This window comes from Typopeltis vanoorti, chromosome 17, assembly GCF_054136105.1.
Source record: "Typopeltis vanoorti isolate ZY-2024b chromosome 17, IOZ_Tvanoo_1.0, whole genome shotgun sequence".
In the NCBI taxonomy this organism is placed as follows: Eukaryota; Metazoa; Arthropoda; class Arachnida; order Uropygi; family Thelyphonidae; genus Typopeltis; species Typopeltis vanoorti.
In genome coordinates this window covers 98,600,143-98,617,352 of record NC_143565.1, presented here as the reverse complement: position 1 = coordinate 98,617,352, position 17,210 = coordinate 98,600,143, and the positions used below count along the sequence as shown (strand labels likewise).

General features: G+C 32.2%; 1 protein-coding gene across 1 annotated transcript in view; it reads left to right on the top strand.

Moving 5' to 3' along the window:
* The window catches only part of Tace (ADAM 17-like protease Tace), a 238,743-nt gene that overhangs the window by 88,977 nt on the left and 132,556 nt on the right, over positions 1-17,210 (top strand). The window contains exon 7 of the mRNA XM_090406973.1: positions 2,215-2,353. Coding sequence (XP_090263099.1) covers positions 2,215-2,353 — 139 coding nt within the window. The remainder of the gene's footprint in view (positions 1-2,214; positions 2,354-17,210) is intronic.

The following is a 17,210-nucleotide window of genomic DNA, read 5'->3' as shown; positions in this document are numbered from 1 at the left end:
CTCCCCAGTCTTCATTCTGCTTCATGATACACAGTGTAATAATTCTGCTTCATGATACACAAGCCACCATTCACCCACACATGGAATCTCCCCCCCCACACACCAGCAAGTTTAGTTTCCCTTTCTCAACATGTTTATATATTTAGAGAACAGCATTCTTTTCAAATGTGCTTCCCTGTTCAGATGTAATCCATGTTATACATACAGCTCTCTTCTCATCAAATGCTCTACAATGTTTGACATATAACAATATGTCAACTTGTGGCTGAATCATTTATAAAGAGGGATAATAACTCCCTATCTTTATTTGGCAACGTGTTCTTCAGCATTCAAGCAATCCTCTGAACTATTTTACCAACTCTTGCAATATGACCTCAAAATTTCAATTCTCTATCCACCATCATCCCCAGATCCCTAGCCTCATCAATTTCCTTTAAACTAGTACCATCAATATGATACAAAGTGTGTAATCTTTTCATCCCAAAGTGCATTACCAACATAATATTGAATTGACAACCATCGTCCATTGCCCACACTGCCAATTGATTTTAATCATTCTGTAAGATATCTACACCTCATCAACTATTGTCCTCCCTGGTTTTACATAATCGGCAAACAACTGAATATCCCACTTCAAATCTTCACTAGTCACCTGATTTGCATGCATTGATTCCACTCCACCACACACCACCCTCTGCAGCCTGTTTATCAGCCACCCTGAATCGATGCCACCAGCCTCATATCCATTCCCATTTGCTCCAATTTATGTAATAGTTTTTCCATGTTGTATTCTGTCAAATTCCTTTGCAAAGTCCACAGTATCATTGTTTAGCCATTTTCTTTATCCCATTCTGCAGTCCTTTGCAAAATGATCATTTAGTAACTCTGAACTAGTTGCACTTCTTACGTGTTCTTTATATTGCTGATGAGCATGCTTGATCATCTTGGGTTCGATTTCCATCCATGATGTGAGGAACCTTTATCTGGTCTCTTTTGACTAAAGGTGAGTTAATCAGTCTCATATGGAGGTGGAGGTTTTTTTCTCCTGGTAACTTGGGTTTTTCATTCCTCAAAACAGGCAAACCGGCCCCTTGAAACACACATGGCTACAGTCATAAATATTTATGGCAAGGAAGGCAATGGGAACCACTTTACGTCATATCTCCCTAGCAATCAGCTGCATCCCTCTCAAAGAGAGGAGGCCACAGGATTAGGATTAGGAATATTGCCAATATCTACTAAAAAATAATGACTTATGTGAGCAACAACACGTGGCAGCCACAGCTGAGAATAATGCTAGCTCCCTCCCTTATATGAAAGCTCCCCCCCCCCTCCCAAAATAAAATACTGGTGCCACTAGTCATTTTTTCTTTCCACATACCTCTCCCACTTACATTTTGTATTCAAATTTTCACTATAACAGTGTATAAAAAATAAAGAGAAGATTCAGAAGAGCAATATATTCTTTTAATTGTAAACCACCTGCCTAGTTGGCTAAGTAGGTATCACTTTCCAACCAACAAATTATAAAGTAAAATCCCACTGTGACATTAATGTTTGGGAATGTTTCTGTGGTAATAGACAGTTTCCTTCCCTTTATATGAGACTACCATCCTACTTATTAGAGGTGTCTAGTGGCTTGTAAAATTGCAATGTTTGATGTCCTGAGCAGGATTTCTAGAATATCTAACCCACAGTATTCGTGTTCTTAGGTTTACAATTTTTTATAAGTGAGATTCACATTTAAATAATGATAATAATGAAATAAATTTAGATAACTTTCATGTCATATAGTTAATTTTTTTTCGGCATTCTTTCTTGAATATTTTCTGCAACGTGAATTCTAGATATCCCCCATTTAGATTTATCCCTGTGTTTCCAAATAGAGTCACTACTTTGTGTTTGAAAAGGCTTTAACTTTACAGATAGCAAATTTTGTTTTGTGATATCTGTATGTGTTTCTTAAAATGAATCTCCAAAATACTATGCAGAAAAAAAAGTATTTATGTGTAATACTTGTACAAGTGTTTGTATTTTTTGTATTTATATATTGATTGCTGTGTATTTCTTTTAACATTCCAAAAGTTTTTGACTAATACAATTATGTAACTGCATAATTTCTAAAAAAATGCACTAAATAAAAAAAGAATGCACCTGAAATCAGTGCCTTTAATAAGTTTTAACATATTTACATGTGTATGTGTTCCAAAATAGGTATTTTCTCGCAACTTGAATCATCGTTGGTTTTGCCTTGCTCATTTGTTTACTGACCAGAAGTTTGATGGTGGAATTCTTGGACTTGCTTATGTTGGTTCACCACGACGCAATTCTGTTGGTGGAATTTGTAGTCCAGGTATTTCAAGTACTTTTATTTTTTTCAATCTCTAAGTCTGTCCCTTTATTTATTTTTTTTCTTTCTATCTGTACTGTATATCTATTATTTTCTCTGCATGAAAGCTTTTCATCTTTCGCATGCTTATATCATATTACAAAATAAGTTGCATGAAGAATCAGTTGAAAAACAAATCTATGAATATTATGTAATAACATGCTTCAAATTTATGAGGATATTGAAAAATATTTTACATTCATCCTTACTAATCCCATAATTACTAAAGATAACTGAGCATTTGCATCTAGATTTCAGACCTACTTTTGGCAATTTTTTTCCAGCAGCATGGACCATAAGTGCTTTAATATTTTTGTACTAATTTTTGTAGCTATTCCAATCAGTTGCCACTTTTACTAAGAATGTTTGTCATTTTCTTGTTGCACTTATCAAATAGAAGTTTTATGAGATGCTTTGAAGTACCTTTGAAGTTTATTTTTATCATGCACTCTGGTTATTTTAAATAGTAGGACAAAACTTACAAAAGATTGATGGGGATTCCATCAATCTTTTCATGGAATGCTTTTTAAAAAATGCTTTAGACTCCCCTCCACTCACCAAAAGATCCTCTCCACCACTATATAATCTCTCACTATCATCGTATCTGCAGTATTCCCTGCTCCTTCAAATGTCCATATTTTGTCAAACTGAAATGAACATTAAAAATTCATCAGATCTACACTACAGCTATTTGGAGTTGCTTATTATGGCATTGATTCAGATTATCAGACTGAATGAGTAAAAAAATTACTTTGTTTAATCTAAGAGACTGTTTTTGGAATTTTCCACAGCTCTACAACAGTCCTCTAATTTAAATAAATATAGCTGCCTCACTTTATCAAAAATCTGGAAATTGTTCTTATGAGACATCAGCCCAATGACATCCTTACTTATTATCCTTAGATGCCAGTTTCTTCACTTAAACAAAAAAACATAATAACCAACATCTAAGTATCCATACTAAGTTAACCCAAATGAATCTTATAATATGTTTTTTTTTATGAAAATAATATATATATTCATTGGACAGCCAGATTCTCCATTTTTTGTAATGCAAATACCACACAAAATTGAAAATAGCGAAGAACTAAACTTTTTTTTATTTGGTTAGGAAGCAAATTATATTTGTTAAGAAGTTATATTTTTGTTTTAATGTTGATATTAGCTAAACATGGGCCAACAAATGTTTGCATCAAGTATCTTCCTTACTAGGCTATTGTATGTAAAAACTGTTGACTTTTTATCGAATTGCCTCTTAATGCCCTTGTGGATATGTGTATTGTTACACTTGGGAAATAGATTAAAACAACAATATAATTTATTGTCAAGTATAATTTATTTAACTAAAAACTACTGAATTCCTAAAAAAAGACTCATCTGACATGCTTTTGTCACATGCATTATTCTGTTTTGGATGAAATTAGTGCTGATTAATCCCTAAAATAAATAAATAAATAAATCCATAAATAAATATAATCCCTTGTGTTACCTGAATGATATTCTTCTGGTATTTGATGCATATCATTCATTTGTGCTGACCTATCAAATATGTTACACATCATACAACTTAGCATGAGCATGTTAATTCATTAATATTCTTATTAGTAATATTATGAAGGGGGGGGGGTCTGGAAGGTTCTGATAAACACCTAGAACAAAAATGATATTAAAGCAACTGATGTAACCAGAAGAAAGAACATACAAGGATATAAGAACATAAGTTACCTTCATAACTCTGCTGCTAGTTTCTTGTGGTTATATCAGTTTGCTTTAATATTATTTTAGTTCTTGGTGTTTATCAGAACTTTCTAACCCCCCATACATTCTTTTCACTTCATTTCTGCCTTTTAAACTTTCTGCTGCTTTATCTTTCGTTTTTAAATAAAAGGTGTAAAGATGTCTCTGAAATGTACTTTTTTAAGCTATTTCTTTTTCTTTATTTTCATGTTTTTTTTTAATTATTTTTTGTGCATGCTTGTCTTTTCATGGGTAATTTGAATTCCTTTCTTTTGCATGCTTGATTTTATCTGGTTTTGAAAGGTTGAGGCACTATTTATGTTTCTTTTCCACATTTCTTACAATTTTTTTTTTTTTTTCATTTCTTTGCACTGATTTGATTTGATTCTTCAGTTTCATTGTTAAGTTTTCTGAAGTATTTCTTTAAAAGTTAAATAAATGCATGAGTATTTCAATGAAAAATATTTTTTTACAAATGAATAAAAACTTTGTTACAACTGTTTAAACTATGTTTTTAAACAATCGTAAGATTTTGATGCATTTCTTCACATGGTTAAGGAAATCAGATATTGCAAATTTATGTTAAAGCTTTGACTGACACACACACACACACACACACACACACACACACACACACACACACACACACACACACACACACACACACACACACACACACACACAGTGTGTTTTAATACAGCCATACAGAAGTAAGCTTTTGATGTTTTTATATATGTGGCTCTGAAAAATAGATATTGCACATCTGTATCATGTACATTCCAGTTTTGTGCTCTAAAATTTTATTTTTTGTGTGCAAACTAAGTTTATTACTAGTGTTGAGTTTTTACAGAGTAATTTGAAGTGTGTTAATTGCTTGTTTCATGGTAATTGAAGGCAGTTATTATGAGTTTATGATTTATATTTATATATATATATATGCTTCACCTATCTGGATGCAAACATTACAAACCAGTTTAGACAAGCTTATAAAAAATTCAGAAAAATGCAGCTGAAATCATATGTGGACTAAGGAATACAACTCCTGAAAAAATAGCTGAATTCGAATCCAACCTTGTTCCTTTAAAAATTAGATGGCAAGAAAATCTTACCAAATTTGTAGAAAAAAGAGCCAACCTTGCACATCATAGAACAAGTGAACTTTTTAAAAACTGGAAACCAGCAAACAGAATAAAGAAAAAATCAACAATGCGTGAAATCATAGAAAATAAAATTCCCTTGGATTGTCCAAATAAGATAGCCGACTACCCAGCATTTCCTCCAAATTAAGACAGGAAAAATATAGTTATCAACTCTGAAATAGGGAAACATTAGAAAAAAAGTCTAGAAAACCCTGAAATCTTGAGATCATTAGCCCTTTCAAAAATAATGGAATATGGACCTGACTCAATAAAGATCTACACAGATGGCTTTAAAAATCCAAATGGCAATTCTGGGAGTGGCGTACTCATCTATGGCTCTCATAATATAGAACTAAGAACAACTAACAGTATTGGATACCATGCAGAATTAATAGCCATTAACACAGCACTGCAATATTTGGACAAACAAAACCCAAAGGAGTTTATATTTTTCAAGATTCCTTAGCAGCCCTTCAAGCTAGTAAGAACTGCTACACTAGCCATCAAGAAATACTTAGAGATATAGCAAAAAACATTAACAAACTACATAAGGATTTCGAAGTAATCTTCCAATGGATCCTATCCCATGTGGGATTAAAGGGAAATGAAAGTGCAGATAAAGTAACAAAAATGGCCGCAACATTAAGTGACCAGATTTCGATCTTTTTAAAACCATCCAAAAAGAAACCATAAAAAGAACAATTCTTCAGGACATGACTCACCACTGGTACTTAGCAGAAAATCCAGGAGCTACCATCAACTCTAATCGCAGTGCCACTACCATTAAACATCGAGTTTAATCGCAGTGCCACTACCATGATCTCTCGCCTCAAGACTGGCCACACAAGACCAATCAAGTTTAATCGCAGTGCCACCACCATGATCTCTCGCCTCAAGACTGGCCACACAAGACCAATCAAATTTAGCAGTGGCATAAAAGTCTTCCCCACCTGCAAAATCTGTAACATCGAGGAAGCATCACCAATGCATTTGCTAAACTGTATGAATATTTCGAAATGTGAACTCTATAACAACTCAGAAAAGGTGCTGTATAAAATACATGAACTTGACCTCTGTGATCTGGTGTAATAATACCATGGGATAACAAAAAAAAAGATTTATATTATATGAGTTCAGCATAAATTTTCATTTTGTTGAATTAGCTCACTTAAATTCATCTTGCTGATAATTGATTGAATTTATAAATTTATTGATATATTTTTTTAAAACAACAAAATCAAAATTCAGCAAGCTAAAGTGATTCCACAGGGCATTTCATAAAGATCTGACTGATTTTAAATGCATTATATTTGTCATACTATGAAAAGTATGACAGATATAATTCATTTATATTTACTATATCAAATCGAACAGCATACAATAAAAGAGAACTATTATCAAGTTTATGTAAAGCCTGAATTCTTCTTTAGCAATATATTCACACTGCATCATTATCTATTTTTATAATACACCTAATATATCTATAACATGGTACATGATTTAACTGCCAAATCACAGCATTTTGCTTAACATATAATTATCTTGACTGTACATGCTTCATGAAGAAAAGTATTCTTTTCTTCATGGAGCATGTATGTATAGGAAAGTAAACATTCTAAAATTTAATGAATGTGATTGTTTAATTTGGTTACAGTTCCAGGACAACAGAACATGTTCTTTCATCTAAATGCAATTTAGATGAAAGAACATGTTCGATTCATTCTTTGTAGTAGGCAATACAAAACATTCATATAAAATTCTGTATTGACCTTTGTTCATTAGGGACAAATTCAATAACTGCTATCACGTTGAAAAAGACAATGAGCATTGTTTTTACTCGAGATTTTTGAAAACACAGCTTCTGGGTTTTGGTGAATTTTTTCCAGCTTACTTTTGGAACTTGACCTAGCAAGATAGATGTCAGCTCTCTGGCATATTCCTACAAAATACATGATGAAATATTATCAAGTCCCACAGCCTTATTAATATCAAGTTTGCTTAATTCCCAATATACTATCCTCACTCATAGTCAGTCTCTCATCATCATCCTCCTCTGCTCTCAACCTCTCTATGGTATTACATTCATACAGATGAGGGACCTTTATCAACTGTTCATTAAATATCTCAACTATATTCTCTGCAGTAGTTGTTCTTATACCATTTTATCCAGTCAATGTCATCCTACCATAATAATTTTTTGTGCTGGCTGCATGTTGAAAGAACTCCATAGGATATGTTTTTGCAGATTCATTAGTTAATTGCTGCTCATACTGAACTTTTGCTACCCTTATCAATCAAGTCACCTTCTTTGCCTGTTTTTTGTATTCCTCATGGAATTGATTATTACCACTAGTCTTATGTTGCCTCCATAATGCCTTTTTGCTTTGTATTGCATGCTTAATCTCTTCATTCACCCATTTCATACCTACTTTATTTAACTTTCTGATCTTTGGAATACACTTAGACATTGCTTCTAATAGATACTTCTTGAATATCGCTCAAGCAGCATTGATCTTCTTTCCACCCAACTCTTCATTCCATGCTATAGTTGCAAGCTGTCTCCTGAACTTCTCATAATCACCAGCATTGTAGTCCCACATATATCCTTTCCTCACAGAAGTCCTCACATGGCTGGCAATCACTTAGATAATCACTTTATGGTCACTCTCACCAACTGTAACTGTAGGGGGTGGGATCTGACACATCGTTTATAACAGCATCCTCTGATGAGATGATCAAATTCATGAACCTCAAAAACTCAAGAAATTCATTTTCTTTACTTCCAGTTGCTATTTTGTCATCCCAGTATATTTGCCATAATTAAAATCACCTATAATGATCACCATTTTCTTATTTGCTTTACTAATTTGTTTATATATTTCCTGTTCACTACCCTTTTCATTATCGGATGTTGCTATACACCTGGTTTCATTTATCATTCTATTCACCTTTGTCTCACGCCATAATGTCTGAAAACCACCGTCACTATTTCTCCCTTATTGTCAACCTTTTCCCCCTATTTTCAGCCTTTGGAAAAAATAGGTTTGAATTCCACTGAGAAAACATGAGGAATCTATATATTAAGAATTTTACGTTAAAGTACGTTAGCAAGTATCACGTGAAGATTGCAGGATTTTTTCTTGCCTTGGTTTTGATTCTGCAGAAAACAGGCAAACTTGCTGAAGAATAAGCACAATTAATAGTTAAAATAATGTTAACTTAACTCAGTCTAGTCACTTTGTTTTTCTTTCCAAAATTGTTCTGTGACATTTGTTTATCGGCTTTCCTTCATTTTTTATGCTTTCTAAGAAATATAAACTGATTTATTTGCCAAGAACTTATATGATTTCTTCTTTTTTTTTATAAACTCTTTTTTTTTAAATTGTCCATCATATAGTTCTTAATGTTTTTTTATTTTTGCTGACAACTTTGCCAAATGCTTCCTTGCTGAGTCTAACATTTTGTTCAGAATTTTCCATTCAGCCTCTAAGATCTAGATCTTGTTTTTAATTTTTTCAGTGGTCATATTATTATATTTAAATTTGGTTTCAGATCTGGAATGTTTTTGCCTTGAATCAAATGCAAAAACAGTTTCTATTAAAATTAGAATAATGATATCTTTATATTGTTTAGATTATATTTGGTCATTCAAACATATAATTAAAATGAAATATATATTGATCTTTAATTGACCATGATTTATAAACATCTAATACCAACAAGTTTCATCGACGTGGCTGTCCGGTTTCTTCTACAACATCCCATGTGCTTGTGGTCTAAACTATACAGAACAAACGTTGAGAAGCCTCGAAATCTGAAAAAAAAAGAACATATAGGAGATGTTAATAACAACAGAACAGACAACTCAGGTCTAGCCCATCATTTCTCAATTACTAACTATACCATTGATTGGGATAGCAGCTCCATGCCCAGCGCTGGCCCAAGCAAATTTTTGAGTGTGGGCAAGATTTTTTTTTTCTGCCCTTCGGTCAAAATTGTATATATATATATATATATTTTTTTTTTTTTTTTTTTTTTTCAAAATTCATTTTTACTCGGAATATTATTCAGAAAGCTTTCATGACTGTTACCGAGAGATAAAAAGATACTACCAGTTAACAAGTTTCATTAAATAGACCAACATCTTCAGGTATCACAATCAAAGAAATGTATAAAGAATTACAGAGACTTAAAATTGTAATAACAGAACAAGTACAAAAGACAGTAGTGTGTTTGAAAACAAAATGTGAGCTTGAGTTCTAAACAAACATATACTACACGCTGTCGCGAGTGCACCAATACTGAACAGAGGCAACATGTGCATCAGAGAGATTGAAACTTAGGCTGTTGTTGATATAAGAAGAATCTAGAGAAATTTCTCTGGATTCGACAATCTTTCTTTCGAGCTCATCATAGCACACATGGATATTAGAAGTTTGAGTCCAGTTCACAGTATGTTGGTGGCCTTTGTCTGAGTTAACTGAAAAGAGAACGTCGCTAGAGAGAGTGCTGGCTCTAATCCTGTTATAGGAGATATCGCTACGGTGTTCTTCCAAACGTAGAAGGATGGATTTAGCAGTCTGGCCATAGTATGGCTTTCCACAATCACATAAAATCTTGTACACTCCAGGAAACTGAGTTGAAAGATGTTTCTCTTTAGGTTTACTAAGTATGGATCGAAGTTTTGGGAGTGTAGTGAAGCAAGTTCTGAAGTTAAATTCCTTGAGAATTTTAGCTAGTTTTTAGTGAAAGAGAGCTGATGTAAGGCAAAGAGATGAAGGCTCTGGGGGAAGAGGGATCTTCAGAAGTAGTTGAGTGACTGGGGGAAAGAAATTTGTCAATTTTTTTAGGAGAGAACCCATTATTAATAAAAGTTTTTTTAAGAAAAAGGAGTTCATTTTCAATTTCTGTTTCTTCTGTAAGTAAAGATTTGGCTCGGTGAGCTAAGGTGGAAATAATACCAAATTTTTGTGGGGGATAGTGATGAGATGAAGCATGAAGGTATCTATCCGTATGAGTAGGCTTTCTAAAAATTGAGATTTTAATACTCTCAGCACATCTGGTAAGTTTCAAGTCTAGAAAGGGGAGGCAGTCATCGGATTCTAGTTCTAAGGTAAAAAAGATTTTTTCATGACACTTGTTTAGGTGGTCTAAAAATAAATTGAGGTTGTTGACACCATCTTCCCAGATGAGGAAAATATCATCAATATAGCGATACCAGAATTTTGTTTTAAGGTGGAAGGAGTTAATAGCTTTTTCTTCAAAATCGTTGAGAAATGTATCTGCAAGAATCGGAGAGAGCGGGCTGGCCATGGCCAGACCTGAGTTTTGTAAGTAGATCTTATTGTCATATTTGGAGTATCCAGACTTTATGCAATGGGAGAGTAGAGCAAAGAGTTTTTTTGATAATTCGTTCTTGAGAAGATTGAGGACTTCTTGAGCAGGTACATTTGTAAAGAGAGAAACAATATCGAAACTGGCCATTAAATCTGTTTTTTTTTTTAAGTTTGATATCCTTGATTTTAGAAACAAAATCTGCAGAGTTTTTAATATGTGAAGAGGAAATTCCAGAAAGATTTCTTAGAAAACTTGCGAGATATTTGGAGAGGTTCTAGGTAGGAGAGTGTATGCCCTCAACTATAGGTCTGAGTGGGCAGTTTGTTTTGTGAATCTTGGGGAGACCATACAGTCGAGGGATCAAGCGACCTAACAGAAAGATGAATGGTTCTTTGTAACTCCAAGGTGGTTTTTAATAAATCATTAGTTCTATTGTGTAGTTCAATCATAGGTTCACTATTAATTTCTGAGTAAGTATCACTGTTTAAAAGTTCCAAGATTTTATTATGGTAATCAGACTTGTCTAAGATGACAGTCGCATTCCCTTTGTCAGCCGGAAGAATAACGATGTTATTATTATCTTTTAAGGACTTAATAGCTGCTCTTTCAGAGTAAGAAATGTTGCCTGGTGGAGGTCTAGCTTTATTTTTAGTGAAAATGGCTTCCATATGGAGGAGGTTAGCTTCTTTGTTAGGTAATAAAGAAGCTGCCTTTTCTGCCTTTGTTAAGAGATGTTCTTTAGGAATGGATGTAGGAGCAGTGACAAAGTTGAGACCTATAGCAAGTATGCTTTCTTCTGCCAAAGATAATTCATGGGAAGACTTATTGATAACAACTTTTTTTAAATAGGTAGAGTCAAAATGAGAAGTTTTGCTATCCTGTATATATTTAAGAAAATCGTATTTTCTAATGAGGTTGATTTTATTTAAATTCTGTATTTTAGAAGCTTTAAGAGTGCTAATTTCTTTCAAATTGTTCCAAGATGAACTGTCTAGAGAATGAGAAAAAAACGTGTTTCGTGATAGTTCTTCCTAGAGAAATAAGCGGAAAGACAACGTTTGATATCACAAATGCGTTCCGATAAAAGATTCAGTTTTGCTCTCCTCTAAATCCTTTCAGCTCTAGCAGTTTTTATCGATTCTTTAAAATTAAGGAAGCGTGGAATAATAGAATTGCACTTACACCTTTTGAGAAATACAAGTCTGTTGATGTATAATCCAATCGCTCTGAGATTCTTCTGATATTCTTTGACCAGTGAATTTAATTCCTCGTCATCAGGAAAGTAGATATTTTCAGAATTCGTTTTTACTCAGTTGGAATATTATTCAAAAAGCTTTAATGACTGCTACCATACGTTTGTTTGGAACTCAAGCTCGCAGTTTGTTTTCAAACACGCTACTGTCTTTTTTGTACTTGTTCTGTTATTACAATTTTAAGTCTCTGTAATTCTTTATATATTTCTTTGATTGTGATACCTGAAGATGTTGATCTATTCAACGAAACTTGTTAACTAGTGATATCTTTTTAAATATACCATGTCATCTTTTTATCTCTCGGTAACAGTCATTAAAGCTTTTTGAATATATATATGTATGTATGTATATATAGTGAATAAATAAATAATAATAATAATAAATAAAAATATTTTTGTGTTTATTATATAATGAGTACATAATTTTAACACAATTTATAAATATTACATAAATCACATTAAATATGATAAAACAAATATGAAAATATCTAAATTAAGACATAATTTTAATTATTTAAAAAAAAAAAGAAACCTTTCTAGCCTTAATTTCGTAAAAAGACTTGACTACTTCTTCTAGATCTATTGTCTCGGCTATGTCACTTTCAATAGATAAAGTGGCTGAGCCATCTAATCTCTCTTGGGACATTGTGGACCTCAAATAATTTTTAATAAGTCTTAATTTAGAAAAACTGCACTCTGCACTTGCAACTGTGGTTGGGATTGTTAAAAGAATTCGTAGTGATGTGTACACATTAATACTTCTTTGGGAGAATGATTATTTGATATCCTCTGAGACAATATTTTTAATTCATGTAATAAATCTATTGCTGAAATATCTTTTTGATCACCAACAGACAGAACAATTTCTAAGTCGAAACACGCTTTTTTTATCATTATCAAATTTTAAGTTACCAATGTTAAAGAGAAACCCAAAAATTTATTAATATTTATTTAGCTGTTCAAATCTCTCAGTAATTGATGTTGTTGCTGAATCAAGAATTACATTAAAAAAATTTATTTGAAAATGTCGCTCAAAATTAGTAATTGATTCGTCAGGACATACATAATTAAATTGAGTTTTTACATGTCGAGTTTGTGTGCTGTCATTAGTTAGGAAATTAGCATTTAACCCAATATTTAGAGCAAATTTATGGGCTTGGTGCTTAACTTTCAGAAAATTATTTTCGCTTCTGTATGACGTCAAAATTTTTTCATCACATCTAATGGTTTCAAGGCTTCCATAATATTGCAAGAGATATTTTGCAATTGTTTGCTAGATGCATTTACTTCACTTAGAATGTCATACCAAACAAATGTTGCAAATATAAACTTGAAAGAATTATTTTTTTTTTGCTAATGAACTAGCTTCCAATTTTGTTTTAATGCCTTGTTGCCTAATTAAGCTGCCATCTTCTGTGAATATTTAAGTTTTTTTCTTCTAATAATTTTAAAATTACTTCAGCCATACCACTTCCTGTTGTATTATTAATTTTAATAAAATCTAGAAATCTTTCCTCTATTTGTATATCTTGGGTTCTTTATTTTTTCTTTTATAGAAATATATCTTACAATTTCTGTTTTAAGCTAATTACTTTTCTACTAATCAGTATGGCTATGACCCTTGGTTACACATATTTGCATTAACTAACTTACATTATTATAAACCAATTACTTATCATAACTTTGAAACCATTCAAAATATATTATATTCTACTTGCATATATATGAGAAAACTTTTTATTAACCATAATAAAATAATAGCCATAATAAGTGTTAGTACCAACAGAATATGATAGTAATACTTGAATTTTATTTTGTAACATTGTACTGTACATTGAATTGTATTGCGAAATATTGTCATAATTATACAAGTTGAATAGTATAATATGTATAGTTTGTATACGTGATGTGAATAATAATAATAATTAAGGACATTTGCTCCTGCCGCAAAATATTAGTGCTGCAATCAACAATTATTGAAAAATACTTAGCATTCATTATTCTAGATAATTTTTTTTAATTTCATTACTCAGTATATTAATGATTTCATTTTGTATACATTTCTCTAAATAATGAACGTGAATTTCATTTTTTTTATGCATTCTACATGTTTTTGTAATACTCTGTCAAATTCGGTGAATAATTCAATCAGTTTCAAAAATTTTCCATTATTATTTGTATATAGAGTATCTGAACTTCCTTTGAACACAATGTTTTCTTTTGCAAGAAATTTAGTAACCGATATTATGCGTTTTAAAACATGCATCCAGTGTTCTTGTTTCTTTTTTGAGTAATTTTAGCTGATGTTGATCAATTGTAGCTTCATTTTTTAAACGCTATTCCAAATTAATCCATTTTTCAAAATTATTAAAACGTGCTTGAGATTTTTCGTGGTGCTGAAGAACTTGGGACATATGTTTCCAATCGTTATTTCCTTCCGAAATTAAGTTTAGTTCAAATATTAGAAAATAATTTGCAGCAGCAACAAAATACTACATTTTTTGAACTTGAGTAAATTAACCAAGATCTTTTAATGGTTTCTCCGTTACTCAAAATCCTATTATAATGCGATACATGAAAACTTCTATTATGTTCATCGCGTGGAAAAAAAATCTCTTTTGATTCAGCAGGAGGACCTCTTTTTACTAATATATCAATTATTGAATTGGACAAGTTTGGCCATAAAGCTGGATCGTCAAAAAGCTTGAAATTTAGTGTTGAGGTATTTGTATTTGAAGTCAAAGCTATTGGATGTTTCTCAAGAGCCTGATTATCATCTAAATGCAAATCGAATTTTTTTCCCATTTCCAATTAATTTTATTTCTTAAATAAAAATATTCTATTTATAAGAGAATCAAATTTTCTCAAAGAAATTGGATCTAAATGTCTCTGTCCCAGGATTATCAAAATAAAAATATTATTTGGAGCTTTCTAATTAGCTATATAATTAGAATAAAATATAATTATCTTTATAAATATATATATAAATTTAATATTTTTTTAATATGATATATCCAATTTAATTTTTTTTTTCTGCCTCCAGTATAATTGTAACATAAAGTTTTCTGCCCTTTTACTTTTCTGCCTGCGGCATTCGCCCATTCCGCTCCTGCCTTGCTCCAGGCCTGTCCATGCCTTATCTAGAAGAAGATTTCCATTGTAGAAAAAATATCAAGGAAGCTGTTGTAGTCCTCCGTTCTGGAGAAAATCTTATTAGAAACCAGGGAATGATAATAGCTGACATATGGAAAACCTTAATAAGATCACTGTCTGCTAGAATTTAATTTTGCTCAAAACTGCAGAATGTGCTCTCATAACAGTGACTAACACAACACGCCCCATGCATGTAATGTTACTCATTCTGTTTTAATGTTTAATTTATATGATAGTGTTACTCCATTTTCTCTGTACTTTGGGTTTCCCCCCCCCCTCTTACTGTTATAAGCCCTGAAGAAGCCGGACAGCCCGTCGGCGAAACTTATAGATATTAGATGTTTATAAATCATGGTCAATTAAAGATCAATATATATTTCATTTTAATGGTATCTTTACATTTTATTACTATTATTATTACTATGTAACACCTCCAGGGAGTCCAAAGACTCATCGAGGGAGGGCATCTACTCTACAAGTTTCCATCTCCACCACGTCACCAACTGCAACTACCTTCATCATCTACTCCAATGCCATCTACTGCCGACCACCACCCCTAGTATTTTCACAGACAATCACAAACATCCATGCCTACGGAGGGATTCGAATCCACAGCCTTTTGGCTGGAGAGTGTATACAATAACCAGGCTGGCTCCATTTTAAAATCCTTTTTTTAAATTGTCCACCATATAGTTCTTAATGTTTTTTATTTTTGCTGACAACTTTGCCATTACATCCTTTACCAGTCAGAAGATGTCAACATTAGCAATAACAAAATAAAATGTTATGATTTTGCTTGTGTCTTCATTCTACATACATTTTGGCATACTTTAATACTGCAGCATCATATTAGTAATGAAAAATTTGTCTTGAGCAGATATTCAACAGCTGTTTATTATTATTTGTTTTCCTTTTTTCTCTAAACTTTCTATAACATTTCTATATTTACAAAATTCTTTGCCTATATGGATCATGTCTCTAACAAGAAGCAGCTTTTCTTTCTTTCTTTCTTTCTTTCTTTTTTTTATGTTAATTGTCATTTCTAATCTGTTTCAATTTTATAAGTAAATTTTATATTTAAATGTGTGCTGATATTGTATAAATTATAGATATAGTATTACTGTGAGATATTTGAGTGTGGAACACAGTGTTTAGATAAAATTCTTAGGTGATATTATAAATTCATTGTTTTAGTTAGCACACTAATACAACATTGCAGTGCTTAGGTAAGTCTGCACGGAAGACAAAGTAAATGGCATGGTTTTCTCAAAAATATGGTATGGTGCTGTGAATATAGTATGTATGAGTGGGAAGATGTCATGGATATTTATGTAGAGAGGCTGAATAAGAGAAATTATTTTCTCTCATTCAGCCTCTCTACATAAATATCCACAGCATAATTAATGATATAATGGGCAATAATGACCTTGAAAGAAAATCATCATTTCGGAATTGTAATAGGAGACTTTAATGCTAGAATTGGTATGCAACATTCAGATGAAAGCTCAATGGGAAATTTTGGATATGGCATGAGAAATGACAGAAGAGCAAGGTTAATAGAATTTGCAGAAAAAGAAAACCTGTATATCATGAATTTCTTTTTCAAGAAAAAAACATAAAGTGGACATGGAAAAGTCCAAATGGAAAAACTAGTGAAATTGACTTTAACCTCAGCAATAAGAAAAACATCTTTCAAGACTGCTCTGTTATAAACACTTTATAGCTGAACTTCTAAAAACAGGTGGAGAAATAATCTACAAACTCTTAGCAAAACTATTTACTTTATGCCTGAAGAAAAATGATGTAACCAACAACATGGAAGAAGGCTACCCTAATTCTGATACATAAAAAAGTATCAGAATTAGGGTAGAATGAGATAGAAGACTTGACGAACTACTGATCTATCAGTGGTTTACAAAGTGTTTACAAAAGTCTTAGTTCATAGGCTTTGTGCGACTCTAGACCTAGCACAACCAAAAGAACAGGCAGGCTTTTGAAAGGGCTTTAGTACAATGGACCATATTCAAGTTGTACAGCAGATTATTGAATGGTGTAATGAATATCAATTACCACTATGCCTTGGTTTTATTGACTATGAGAAAGCCTTTGATTCACTTAAAATTTGTGCAATACTTAAAGCATTACGAAACCAACAAGTGGAGGAGCCATACATCAGGACCATCAAATCAGCATACACCAATGC